Raw genomic sequence first — 12793 nt, 5'->3', positions numbered from 1 at the left:
CATCAAGGGCGACAACACCAAGCATATATCGCCTAAGTTCTTTTATAATCAGCAACAACAATCACTTCTAAAGATTGAAGTGAATCAAATCCGATCAGAGGATAATGTAGCGGACTTATTCACTAAGTCGTTACCTAAATCCACCTTCGAGAAACATGTGAAGAGCATCGGATTGAGAAAGTTATCCGAACTCCCACGATTATAGCAATCAGGGGGAGATATCGACATCAGGGGGAGTTATGATGTCTACATGTGCGATCTCGAAGAGTGAAGGACGTGTTGTGCTCTTTTTGTCCTTCGACCAGGGTTATTTTTATCCCACAGGGTTTTTGTTACCTGGCAAGGTTTTTAACGAGGCAACGAATGAAGCGTCACCACCAAGTTTGAGCGGCACAAGGGGGAGTGTTGAAGGAATATCGATTTAGTGTGCCTTATCAAACTAGGAGAAGTAATAGGAGAGAAGGTTCTAGATTTTCCAATCCTACACGGATTGGTATTCCTTGTAACATTAGAACTAGTACTTTGTAATCCCTATATATAGGGCTCCTATTCTCAATAATATGATACAATTCTCTCTACAATTTCTCTCGAATCTCTTTTTCCTTAAACAGAAAGAAAAAAAAGAGGGAGATCAAGCCCCACTTCTTGTTAGTTTGCTTCTCTATTGACAACTAGTGCGTCCAAGTTTTAAAGGGTTTACCTCCCCAGCAAAATCCTGCAGCTCCCTTTGCAGAAACACCATGACTCTTTAAAGCAGCAAGGACTGGTTTGGCATCCTCGTATCCTTTTTCCTTTAGCAGTTCAAATAGTTTAGAGTTTTAGACATAAGCACCATGCATTGTTCAGGACATTTTCTCTAGCATGTTACTACCATAGCTAGCTAATGCCAGTAAAACAAGCTTAAATTTCCCATACCATGCGCACAGTAAAACCACCAAAACTACGAAGCTTAATAACCAGTGGAAGGGGACTAAAATAATGAATAGCAAGTAAACACTTATCCGGTAAAATAATTCACTTGCCTTCATTCTGATTCTCAACTCAATGGTACTATGCTTTCATCATAACTAGTCAATATCGATTCTGATAAAGCAATTAACTTATAACTTTAAACTTTCTACTTTCATGCCATAAAAATGCGGGCATCCGTACCCATATAACAAGAGCTCTCCAGTGTGGATAGAGCATGCAGGAAGAGGCCATCCCAACTGGCTACATTGATCAGGAAAGTTGATACTCCGCTTAACCCACTCCTGATTTTGGTAATCCTTCAAAATCCATAACGCCATAATCACAATATTATTCATCACCCTCCTCATCACTAAATACAGGCCATTTACTTCAAGTATTGCACTTTTTGGGGGAGACCATTCAGTAATCTTGAGGAAGCGGGGAAGTGGGTGATTTTAACTAAAATAAAATACAAAATAAATTAAAAGTAAAAACCTAGCCAATTAATATCGATCCTGGTAAAGTAAATTCACTTTTCTTATAACTTTTAGTTCCATTTCCTAAAGATGCAGGTGCCTCTGGGTGTACAGAAGAGTTTGCCTCTGTGGATTTATTCTCTGCTCTCATCATCATAACTTAATCTCATGGATGCAACAGCTACTATTTCATTAGCTCCACCCTGTTTTTAAAGAAATATAAGCTACTAAGCTTCCACTCTGTTCTCATCTTAAATCACAGGAAAAGATACTCAAGTTCATACATTGATTAATCCAAGGAACAAATTTACAAACAAATATTGCTACATAAAAAGTCTAGCCCTTATTTAAACCATAAGACCCACACAGTTCTCATCTTGAAGTGACAATACATAATGCTACAGGCCTACAGTGATGATACCATTCACTTGACATGGTTCACAAACCACTCCAACAAGTCTTTGTGAGCCTCCTCAGCGGGCTTCACAGCTTCTTCGTCTGAAACATCATACCTCACAGTCCATCCATGCGACACTTTTGGGAATATCTTCACAAACTGACCATAATGAGAATATTGTGGTAATGTGCTTGTCCAGTATCTAGAATTCTACCATTTACCAAACACCATGCATATAAAATAACAATATGCTCGCTCCACTAGTCCATTGTCATGGATGAAGCGCATACTATCACCATTCAGAGATATATATACTGAAGTTTCTCAACTTAAATGACAGAAAAGATACTGAAATTCAAACAATGCATTAATCCAAGGAACAGAATTTTGAAAATGTATAAATATTGCTATAAAAGTTAAGGGCTTTTTTTTTTTTTTTTTGGTCAATAAGTTATTTAACCATAAGATCCACACGGTACTGTTTCTCAAGTGACAATTTCGCTTGCAACGGTTCAAGAACAGCTCCAGAAGTTTCAGAAGGCTTCATAGCTTCTTCGTCCAATCAAATATTCTTCAAAACATCTCATCATGCAAATTGTTTCACGACTCATGCGGAGATGTACATTTGATCAATCTCAGCTCCAAGTATAGAAATGGCAATCCACTAGTATTATTCTTTCAAAATTGTACAAAGACAAACCAGTCGATAATACAATAATCATGCTAGCTAGCTAATACCAGTTAAACAAGCTTTAATTTCCCATACCATGCGCACAAGAAACCACCATGAGTATGAAGCTTAGTAACCAGTGGAAGGGGACTAAGATCTCATAATGAATAACAAATAAACACTGATCCAATATTCCGGGTAAAATAATTTTCACTTGTTTTCATTCTCGTTTCTCAACTTAACGGTACTATGCTGTCGTCATAACTAGTCAATATCGATATTGACAGCAATTTCACTTACCTTATAACATTCAAGTTCCATGTCATAAAATGCAGGCCCCCGTACCCATATAACAAGAACTCTCCAGTGTGGAGAGAGGCAGAGAGCATACAGGAAGAGGCGGCCATCGAAAGATGATACTCTCCTCAACCCGCACCTGATTTTGGTAATCCTTCAAATTCCATCATCAATATTATTCAAGTCCGTTGCACTTTTTGGGGGATGGTCATTCAGTACATTTATAATCCTGAGGAAATGGGATCAGGGTGATTTTAAGTAACAATTTATATCGATCCTGGTAAAGTTGTTTTGACTTTTCTTAAAACGTTTACTTTCATTTCCTAAAGATGCAGGTGGTCTGTGGGTGTACAGAGGAGGAGTTTGCGTGTGTGGATTTGTTTTGTACTCTCATCATCATAACCTATTCCCATGGATGTAGCAGCTACTATTCCATCAGCTACACCCTTTTTCAGAAATATAAGCTCTAAGCTAGCACACTGTTCTAATCTTAGATGACAGAAAAAGATACTAAAGTTCAAACATTGCATTAAATTTACAAACAATTATTGCTACATAAAAAGTCTAGTCCTTATTTAAACCATAAGATCCACACTGTCCTCATCTTAAAGTGACAATATAACTAATATTGCTACAATGATGATGCCATTCACTTGACATGGCTGACAAACCACTCCAACAAATCATTATGAGCCTCCTCAGCGGGCTTCACAGCTTCTTTGTCTGAAACATCATACCTCACAGTCCATCCATGCGACACTTTTGGGAATATCTTCACATGACTTTTGATCTGTAATTCCATAAAACCAACAGTAATTTCAAACCCTAGAATTGCAATGACTACCGGATACCACTGTAGTGCCTCTTTCCTGTCAGGTCCTGGTGTTATAATTTGATGAAAGGATATTTTACCTCAGACTTTGCAGCCAAAGCCTCTTCAAATTGTTTCACGACTTCAGGCGGAGACACCTGATCAATCTCAGCTCCAAGTATAGATATTGGAACCTTAACAGCTGAAAGTAGTTCCAGGAATAAATCAAGAAACAGAGATTAGTTATCTTTATTCTTTTTTTTTTTTTTTGCAAGAATTGGAAATGCACAACTCTTCTCTTCCTCTATGATGAAGATATACTGATTAGGCAGATATTTCTTGATTATAGAATAGATAACTCTTACCCTTGATATCATCCACAGTGACTAAAGAAGGATGAGCCAGAACAGCAGCTTGGATAAAGTCACCCTTTGCAAGTTCAACTACAACCTTGGCTGAGAACAGGACAAAACAATTCAATGAAACTGAGACAACTACTGTATTGAGATTGTGAAGTAAAATATTGTCCTAATGCGAGCCCCCTAAAAAATCCGGTCTAATGTATGAAAAAATTTTGTTTAATCCAAAACTGATTTGTACATCCCACCTTAAAGGAAAGGAAAGGAAAATGTAAACTCACCTCCCCAACAGAAGCCTGCAGTACCGATTGCAGAGACGCCTTTACTTTTTAGAGCTCCAATAACTAGTTTAACATCTTCAAATCCCTTCTCCTATAAATACAAAGCACCAGTTTGAAAGATAATCAATTATAACCATATTGACAACTGCAATAGTATCTCAACTTTTAAAACACCACAATTATCAAGTCCTCAAATTTGAACCATTGTCACAATTGGCAGAAACAACCCAGCAGTTAAGAACCATATAACGTTTACAAACAAAAACATTGATAGGATTACTAAGCTAATCCACAAACATCAACTTCAAACAGCCCAACATGAGAGTCCAGTAAATATCTGAAACTTCCATGTAAATTCAATAATCCCACATGAATACTTGTGATATCACAGAAATTATAAATAAACAGACTTATGCATCCGTATCAAAATACAAGAACTTTACCGGTCCATGACCTTTCAGCCAAGTAGGTAGAGAGTCCCAGGATCCATCAGCTGGAGGTACATAAGGGTCTCCATAAAAGAAGTCAGGGACCACAACAAAGAAGCCAGCAGCTGCAACTTTGTCTGCGAGCTTCCTACAAAAAAGAAGGCCAGGCGCCATTAGTTATAACAAAAAAGATGTAGCAAGATTGCAAACTGTACAGTGATTCGGTGAATGATACAACTGTTCTTGAAGAAAAATTTGATGTTGGAATGGGAGCTAGCCTTTACTATAGAGTGGGCACACCCAACATAGTGGTGATTTTCTAAGGATTCAGAAAAGCCATAACAAAAAGTAACTCGACAATTATATAGCAAATAGAACTATTATATCCTATTCATTTTTCCTGAAAGAGTACTCTTTGGGTAAATTTTTCAAAGTGTCTACCAAGTCATCAACTTTAACCAGCAAATGTTCGATGGCCCAGACTTGATATTAGAAGATGCACGACATAAAAATGTTCAAGTTCAAGAAAAAGCGGACCAGATTACTTATGTATCGCACTATATCAAAGAATCTACATTAGCTGTAGGGATGAAGTTATGAGAATAAGTCATACCTCAAGTTTGGAGCATCATACCCTGCAAGGCAAATCAACATGCAATATTAAAAAGTGGTAAATATCAGAGCAAAGCAATTACACTAAAGCCACAGAGAGTTTGAAGGATCAAATTATCAGTTATTTTACACTGACACCACTACATCTTCCATTGCCAATTTCAAATTCCCAAATGTAACCAATCAAGGAAAACAAAAACAGCAACAAGAAAGAAGAAAGAACTGGGGAAACAGAGATATATAGTAGACTAAGGCTAGATTCATTGAATTTCCCAAAAAAAAAAACAAAACAAAATGTAAATGTTCTATATATTGATTCTTTCATATACAGAGCAACCCACCAAACCAAAGAGACAAAAGCACACAAAGACCATCAATTTCACTATCAGCAACATAACTCAAATAAGATAGTGAACAAAAGCAGAGTACTAAACCAAATGGAAAAAGATTAGATGTTGTCACTTTGAAGTGGTGGGTGCCGTGCGTACCAAAAACGTCGGAGACAAGAACAATGGCAAGCTTGGAGTCAGGGGAGCCAGTGAGATAGGAGTCGAGACCACCAAGCTTCTCAATGTGGCCGGATCCACTGGTTGGGTTCAGGGTCGGTGGGTTCGAGCAGCACTGAGGGCCTGACATTTCTTCTGTCTTTCTCTGATCACAAACAACACTACTGACAATGAGGTACTGGCACCGGTACCAACAACACACATATATATAAGGTGCTTATTTGTCTGATATTGACTGACCACAAACTCCAAAGTCGGCAATTTGGAAAAGATGGTGGGAGAAAAAGTAACTGCCTCATCACTAACGTCATACTGAGTTTGATCATAATATTTATATTAAAGATTGCTCTAGATTTAGTGGAATTTCATTAAAGGTTGATGCTTGATTGATAGTGTGTCAATTCTATACGAGAATATTGTGGTACGTGCATGTCCAGTTGTCCTCTTTTTGTTGCACCAATTAGTATGAGTTTGCGGTGTTTTTAAATGTCATTCTCATTTGTGACCCGAGAAAAATTCAAAATGGATTTTAACACACTGGTTCTTTGAAAAGTCTCACTGATTTTTAGACCAAAAGAGTTGCTGTTTTGCCATCCTCTCCAATCCTGAACCACAATCTTGCTCAGGGCGGGGCTACTTTTCAATCCGGGACGGATTGACACAACTGTTCCTATAAGTGCTCCAGTAATTAAACTAAACCTTATTCATATTGTCAAAGAGTATTCTAATAAGTAAACCACCATATACTAAAAAGAGCTTTGGGTTCCCAGCAACATTAGGAAACCTGTAACCTAATACTATGAAAGAGCTCGATGGTTCATCATTAAAATCTGTAAAAGCTAGGTTTCATGTCTCATCGGTTGTATAGACCCCTCATGTCATAAATTTAGAATTCCTTTCATAACTAGCAGGTGACTGCTAATTCTGTAAAAGGAGTGCATATAACTGATGAAATTTTAGCCAAGTCTCTCCGAGTTTAGGCCCCATATGAACGAAAGAAAAACCCTCTTTTTCAACCTGAATGAGCAATTCAATAATAAAAAGAAACGGATGAAGAGTTGATACATCCTAGGTTCAAACTCTCACTGGTACAAACAGTGCTGTATATTTTGAGGTAAGATACAAGTTCCTTTAAACGATCGCAAAATCATGGGATGGATTTGCTCGTAGCTCAATGACAACGTTTCATACAACAAGATATGCATGGAGAAAGTATATGAATGCTATTTTATTCTCAGCCATCAAATGTCAAACGGTTTTTGGGGGCGCTTTCATTCCAATTTCGTACTCTATCATGAAGAAGCAGAGTTTTCCATGTCCCAAGGATTGTTGAGCTTCAAAGCTCACTTCCTACATGTTTTCTTACTTGACATACTTGGTAAACCAATTTAACATGTCCAAATGAGCCTCTTCAGCACTCTTGACTGCAGATTCATCCTCTGCATTGTACCTCATTGTCCATCCATGAGCCACTCCAGGAAATATTTTCACAAAGCTATCAAACTGAAAATATTAAAAGTGAGTCTTTTATATCAAAATCAAAATTGAAAAACCTAACTTTTATGGTTGTCTGAGGTAAAAGGATAAAATCTTTAGAAAACTAGTTTGACAGTTTATTTACTTCCTTGGAATCTTGGATCTCTGGATGTTGGTGGAGATAAGTCCCTTTTGTTATTATACACAGGTTATTGTTACTAATTTTCAAACATTGAATCTCCGTAATATTATCTAGGCTTGGAACAACAGATACATGTGATAAGTATATTAAGCAATGAGTAGTTTTGCTGAGGGATTCTTACCTCAGACTTCACTGATAAAATCTCCTCAAATTGTTTCAATTGTTCTGGTGGTGAAGTTTTGTCAATCTCAGCTCCCAATATTGCAGTATGAACCTTAACCTCTGTACAAGCATGTTAAATTGTAACAATCAACAAAGAGATATATTCACGAGATTAAAAAAAACAAAAACAAAAACATTAAACTTACCATGTATATCTTCATCTGCTAACCGGCCAGGATGCAATATCACAGCAGCCTTAATGTCATCAGATTTTGCAAGTTTTGCCACTACAACCCCTGAAAAAAAAAAAAAAACAAAAAACAAAAAAAACAGAGAGAGAGAGAGAGAGAGCCCCACTTCTTGTTAGTTTGCTTCTTTATTGACAACTAATGCATCCCAGGTTTTAAAGGGTTTACCTCCCCAGCAAAATCCTGCAGCTCCTATTGCAGAAACACCTTGACTCTTTAATGCTGCAAGGACTGATTTGGAATCCTCGTATCCTTTTTCCTTTAGCAGTTCAAAAGACAACTAATTTAGAGTTTTAGACATAAGCATTATGCATTGTTCAGGACATTTTCTCTAGCATGTTATATGTCATGAGACTGTTAATCGAAAGTTCCAGTAATTAGGTGGAAACATGTTTGATTGTTCGGTCCAAATTGAGAATCTTTCAATAGGTTGTTACCCCCAATTGTTCTATTCTTGCTTCACTTACAGAAATTCAGTACATAACTGTATTTGGCCTTCAAAATCGGGGAAAATCTATGTTTCCCCTCCTAATACATCTTGATTCTAGTTCCTAATTACCAATTCCAAAAGATTGTACATATATACTCCTTTCTAGAAAGTCACTAACCTTGCTGTGAGCTATTAACCAGGACTCTCGGTCGAATTGAGGATTATCAAAATTCACAGGGTCGCCATAAAAGAAATCGGGAACCACCACGAAAAATCCAGCTGCAGCAACTTTATCCGCAAGTTTCCTTCTCCAAAAGACAATGTGAAGTTCATTTTCATGTAATAAGTAATGGATACAGTGCATTACTGAACTCAAAGTTGTATGATAAATTTGGACGGAGGACAAATAAGACCCCAAATGACCATATTGATACCAAATTTCTCAAAAAGAGCTTACTTGCATCATTCAATCATTTACCTTATTCTCAGATTTCCAGAGAAAGATTGGTCATTTTATTTAAAGTAGAAACACTCATGCCATTGAATAGTAAAAAGGAAGAATCACGATGTACAATTGAAGAAAAGAGAACCGTACCTTATATTTGGGTTTGGGGTTTTGTCCATTTACCCCATTTCTAGGGATTTTTTTTCCCACTTACCCCATTAAGTTTTTTAATTCTCTCTTACCCAATACACTCTAAGGGAGTCTTCCCTAATACCCCATTAAGATTTTTTTTTAATACCATTTTACCCCTCACCCCTTTGTTACTTAGAGAGAGAGATAGAGAAAATGGAAGAGAGAGAAACCATAGGAGACTTCGCCGGAACTCGTCACCGGCCGCCGGAATCCGGCCAACTTTCGCCGGAATCCGGTCAACGGCCGCCGGATTCTGGTCACCGGCTGCCGCCCACCGGAACTTGCTGAAAATCTCACCGGAAAGTTTTTTTTCCCCCAATAGACGTCTATTGGCCCCCAATAGACGACTATCAGCCATGTATTGCCCCCCAGTAGACGTCTATTGCCCCCAATAGACGTTTAGATTACCGAAATGGTAATTAATCTTCCTAAAACTACACAAATAAAACTTTGATTAAAGAAAAAAACGAGCAGATTACATCAATTCAAAACATATATTGCCCCCCAATAGACGTTTCGATTACTGAAATGAAAACTAATTTTTCTAAAATTACACAAATATAACTTTGATTAAAGAAAAAAAAGAGGAGATTACATTAATTCAAAACGTCTATTGCCTCCCAATAGACGTTTATTGCCCCCCAATAGACGTCTATTGCCCCCCAATAGACCTATAGCACAAGATTGATTGAATTAAGACATGACTAAATTAAAGGATCTCATCCTTTAATTGATTGAACCATAAGCACCTCATCCTTCTTTGTGCTCTTAGCCTCCTCTATAACCCCCACTCGCTCACTGCAACAAAAACACACACATCAATCTCACTCAATCAAAACATCAAACACCTGGTGCGCACCAAAAACACCAACACACCTAGTCTCAATTTCGGCAGAATCGGCGCCGCTTTTCTTCTGCTGAAGCATGAACGTCTTGGTGATCAAATTGCAGAACAGGTACACAAATTGCACCGAGGAATTACACGGAATCGGATACGTGATCTTGTTGTAGTACTCGATAGGCATGTCCGAGTCCACAAGCGAAACAATCGGAACCTGCAACCTATGCGCCTCGAGAATCACTGACGACTTCCTCTCGGAGTCGAAAACCACGAGGCAGTCCGGCGGCTGAGTCGGTCCGAAGACGATCTTCTTCCGGCGAGACCTGAACTTCTTAGGGCTATGACTATTGGTGAGGAAGCCGCCGGTGCGCCAGAGAGTGTTCATGGAGGGAGACGGTGACCAAAGTTGAATGTCGTAATTGGTCCACCTGTGGAAAACTCCGGCGACGGTGGCCTCATATCGAGTCTGCCGTTCGGGATTGCCGTCAGATCCGACCAACCCCTTCCCCAAACTCGCCGGCAAGCTCCGCATCCTCGATAGCGATGACGCCTCCGGTGACTGGTACCAATTCAAACCGGCGCAAAAGATTTGACCGTGATACGCGACGATGGCTTTAGATCCAGGTGACGACGTCTTGATCTCTACCGTCGCGTGCCTATCTTTGGTCTTCTCCGGCAGTCCTCCGTTGCTCCCTGTCGTCCGCCTGCAGAAGAAGGCACCAGCAGTCAGGCGAGTTTAGGTTCACGTTTTTGATGTGCAGAGAGAGAGAGAGAGCGAGAGCGAGTTGGTGTGCCATTTGTAGTTTTTTAATTTTTTGAGGGTAGAATCGTCTTTTGAATCTGTAGTTGGGTTAGTGGGAATAGAATTCTGTTGGTGGTGTAAATGGGCTAAAATTAACCCATTTTGGTGCTAGTGGTCATAGACCCTTTGGGTTTTCATATCCTGCAAGGAATAACACAAACAACCACATCAGCAGTAACACACCAATATATATTGAACTCCAAATGGCTTAAATCCACCCAGCATGTTTATTTTGGAAACACACTACAATATTTTTCCAAATTGGAGCTAAAGAATGAAGAAGTATAAAAATCAAATTGTGCAACAAAGATTGATGGAGAAAAACGTTGACGGGTTGGTACCAAAAACATCGGAGACTAGAAGGACTGCAAGCTTAGATTCAGTTGAGCCAGTAACGTAAGTCTTCATGCCCCCAAATTCTAGGACAGTTCCTTTTCCGTATGTTGAGCTTAGTGTTGGTGGGTTCTCGAAGCAAGCTGCAGAAGTTGACATCTTAGAAGAAGTTAGCAGTGATATTCACACTGTTTGAGAACATGAGATGCAGGTTGTAGTGTACAGTGGAGGGAGGGAGACGGAGGTTAAGACTTAAGAGTGACATGACAAACGTCACGGCTTAGGTCACTAGATACAAGTTTCTGCGACAAAAGAAAAAATTCTTTGGGTCAGAAACTCTGAAGTTGACTATATGATGAGGGTTTTTGTCTATTTATCCTATTTTTAGTGATTTTTTTTCTTACTTACCCCGTTAAGTTTTTTTAATTCCCTCTTACTCAAAACACTCTAAGGATGTTTTCTCTAATACTCCATTAAGATTTCTTTTTTGTTTTTTTAATTTTTTTAATACCATTTTACTCTCACCCATTTGTTACTTAGAGAGTGAGAGAAAGAGAGAGAGAGAGAATGGAAGAGAGAGAAACCATAAAGACTTCACCGAAGTCCGATCACCGGCCATCCAAATCCAACTAACTTTCCCCGAATTCCGGTTACCGGCAGCCGGATTCTGGCTAACTTTCACCAGATTCATGTCACCGATCACTGGCTGCCACTCACCTAAATTTGCTGAAAATCTCACCGGAAATATTTTTTTGCCCCCAATAGACATCTATTGCCCCCTAATAGAGGGGCAATAGAGGTATATTGCCCCTCAATAGAAGTCTATTGCCCCTAATAGTCGTCTATTGGGTGCTCAATAGAAGTCTGTTGCCCCTAATAGACATCTATTGCCCCTAATAGATGTCTATTGCCCCCCAATAGACGACTATCAGCCATGTATTGCTCCCCAATAGACGTCTATTGCCCCTCAATAGGACTTTCAGTCGCCAAAATGGAAACTAATCTCCCTAAATTTAGACAAATACAACTTTGATAACTAAAAAAAAAAAAACAAGGAGATTACATCAATTCAAAACGTCTATTGCGCTCTAATAGCTGTCTATTGCCCCCCAATAGACATTTAAAACTTTTTTTTTCCTTTCCTTTCATTAAAAAACAAAAAATCTGATCTGATCTGTGGGAACCCAGAGAATGATCTGGGCACCCAATCTTCTTCTTCCCCGATTGATCGGAACCCTCTCTTCTTGCTGCACCAAATCCCCCAGTCTATCGAAAACCATACTCTTCGTTTCGGCCTCACCTTCTAAAGCACCGGACGTTCGTCCACGACTCCTCCTCTGGCACTGAAATGATCAAATTGGAGACAAGGCTTGAATCGAATTCGATTTGGCCGATCACTTAAACAAATCCAAACTCGCTGGAGCCAGAGCCTGAAATGACGGCGGCTGGTGGTTCTACAAAACGGAGCTGAGGCCCTCACCAGATCGGGTCTTCGGGTCGAGCGGTGGAGATCGATCTCATCGAAGCAGGTGATGACCTCCTCAACGATGTCGCGAGTTGGACAGATCCCTGCTACAGTTCTACAAATCATCCGGTTCAAATCAGACGTCGTCGAACAGTGTAGAGCCATGGGTCTTCTGCGTCGCCTCCGCGGTTGAATTAGTCGCCGTCCACGAAGAATAGATCTCCATGTCACCGTAAAACTTTCTCCGGTGAAGGTGGCCGATGATCTGTATGTGATTATGGAGAGAGAGAGAGAGAGAGAGAGAGAGAGAGAGAGAGAGAGAGAGAGAGAGAGAGAATCGTGATGTGCTGGAGAGAGAGGTGAGAGAATGGCATAAAATGAAGTTGTTTAATTAGATTGAGGGTATATTTGTGATTGTACTCTAAATTGAGTTAGTGAGAATAAAAATTTGTTGTTGGGGTAAATGGGA

At 39.3% G+C, this 12793-nt stretch overlaps 3 protein-coding genes across 4 annotated transcripts in view; all 3 read right to left on the bottom strand.

Moving 5' to 3' along the window:
* Nucleotides 1–1289, bottom strand: part of LOC112199369 (carboxymethylenebutenolidase homolog) — a 58919-nt gene extending 57630 nt beyond the window's left edge. Inside the window, exons 1-3 of the mRNA XM_040518759.1 lie at nt 1153–1289; nt 916–970; nt 701–791 (exon numbers count right to left, since the gene is read on the bottom strand). Coding sequence (XP_040374693.1) covers nt 701–791; nt 916–970; nt 1153–1289 — 283 coding nt within the window. The remainder of the gene's footprint in view (nt 1–700; nt 792–915; nt 971–1152) is intronic.
* Nucleotides 1290–1826: 537 nt separating this feature from the next.
* Nucleotides 1827–5985, bottom strand: LOC112196645 (endo-1,3;1,4-beta-D-glucanase). Of its 2 annotated transcripts, XM_024337048.2 has the most exons (8): nt 5771–5985; nt 5284–5305; nt 4686–4818; nt 4243–4333; nt 3968–4057; nt 3704–3804; nt 3564–3581; nt 1827–1974 (listed from the first exon to the last, which is right to left on the bottom strand). In XM_024337048.2, the coding sequence occupies exons 1-8, from the start codon at nt 5916–5918 to the stop codon at nt 1852–1854; spliced, it is 726 nt and encodes a 241-aa protein (XP_024192816.1). In that variant the 5' UTR covers nt 5919–5985; the 3' UTR covers nt 1827–1851. The 2 variants fall into 2 exon arrangements, with proteins under 2 accessions (XP_024192816.1, XP_024192815.1); XM_024337047.2 differs by lacking the exon at nt 1827–1974 and having other exon boundaries at nt 3300–3581; nt 5771–5981.
* An 811-nt stretch (nt 5986–6796) lies between these two features.
* LOC112196649 (endo-1,3;1,4-beta-D-glucanase) lies at nt 6797–11106 on the bottom strand. The gene is made up of 8 exons (XM_024337052.2): nt 10868–11106; nt 10661–10667; nt 8842–8856; nt 8425–8554; nt 7985–8075; nt 7775–7864; nt 7588–7688; nt 6797–7291 (listed from the first exon to the last, which is right to left on the bottom strand). The coding sequence occupies exons 1-8, from the start codon at nt 11016–11018 to the stop codon at nt 7151–7153; spliced, it is 726 nt and encodes a 241-aa protein (XP_024192820.1). The 5' UTR covers nt 11019–11106; the 3' UTR covers nt 6797–7150.
* Between the last annotated feature and the right edge of the window lie 1687 nt (nt 11107–12793).

The sequence above is a fragment of the Rosa chinensis genome, chromosome 4 (assembly GCF_002994745.2).
Source record: "Rosa chinensis cultivar Old Blush chromosome 4, RchiOBHm-V2, whole genome shotgun sequence".
NCBI lineage: Eukaryota > Viridiplantae > Streptophyta > Magnoliopsida > Rosales > Rosaceae > Rosa > Rosa chinensis.
This window is presented reverse-complemented; position numbering and strand designations above follow the sequence as displayed.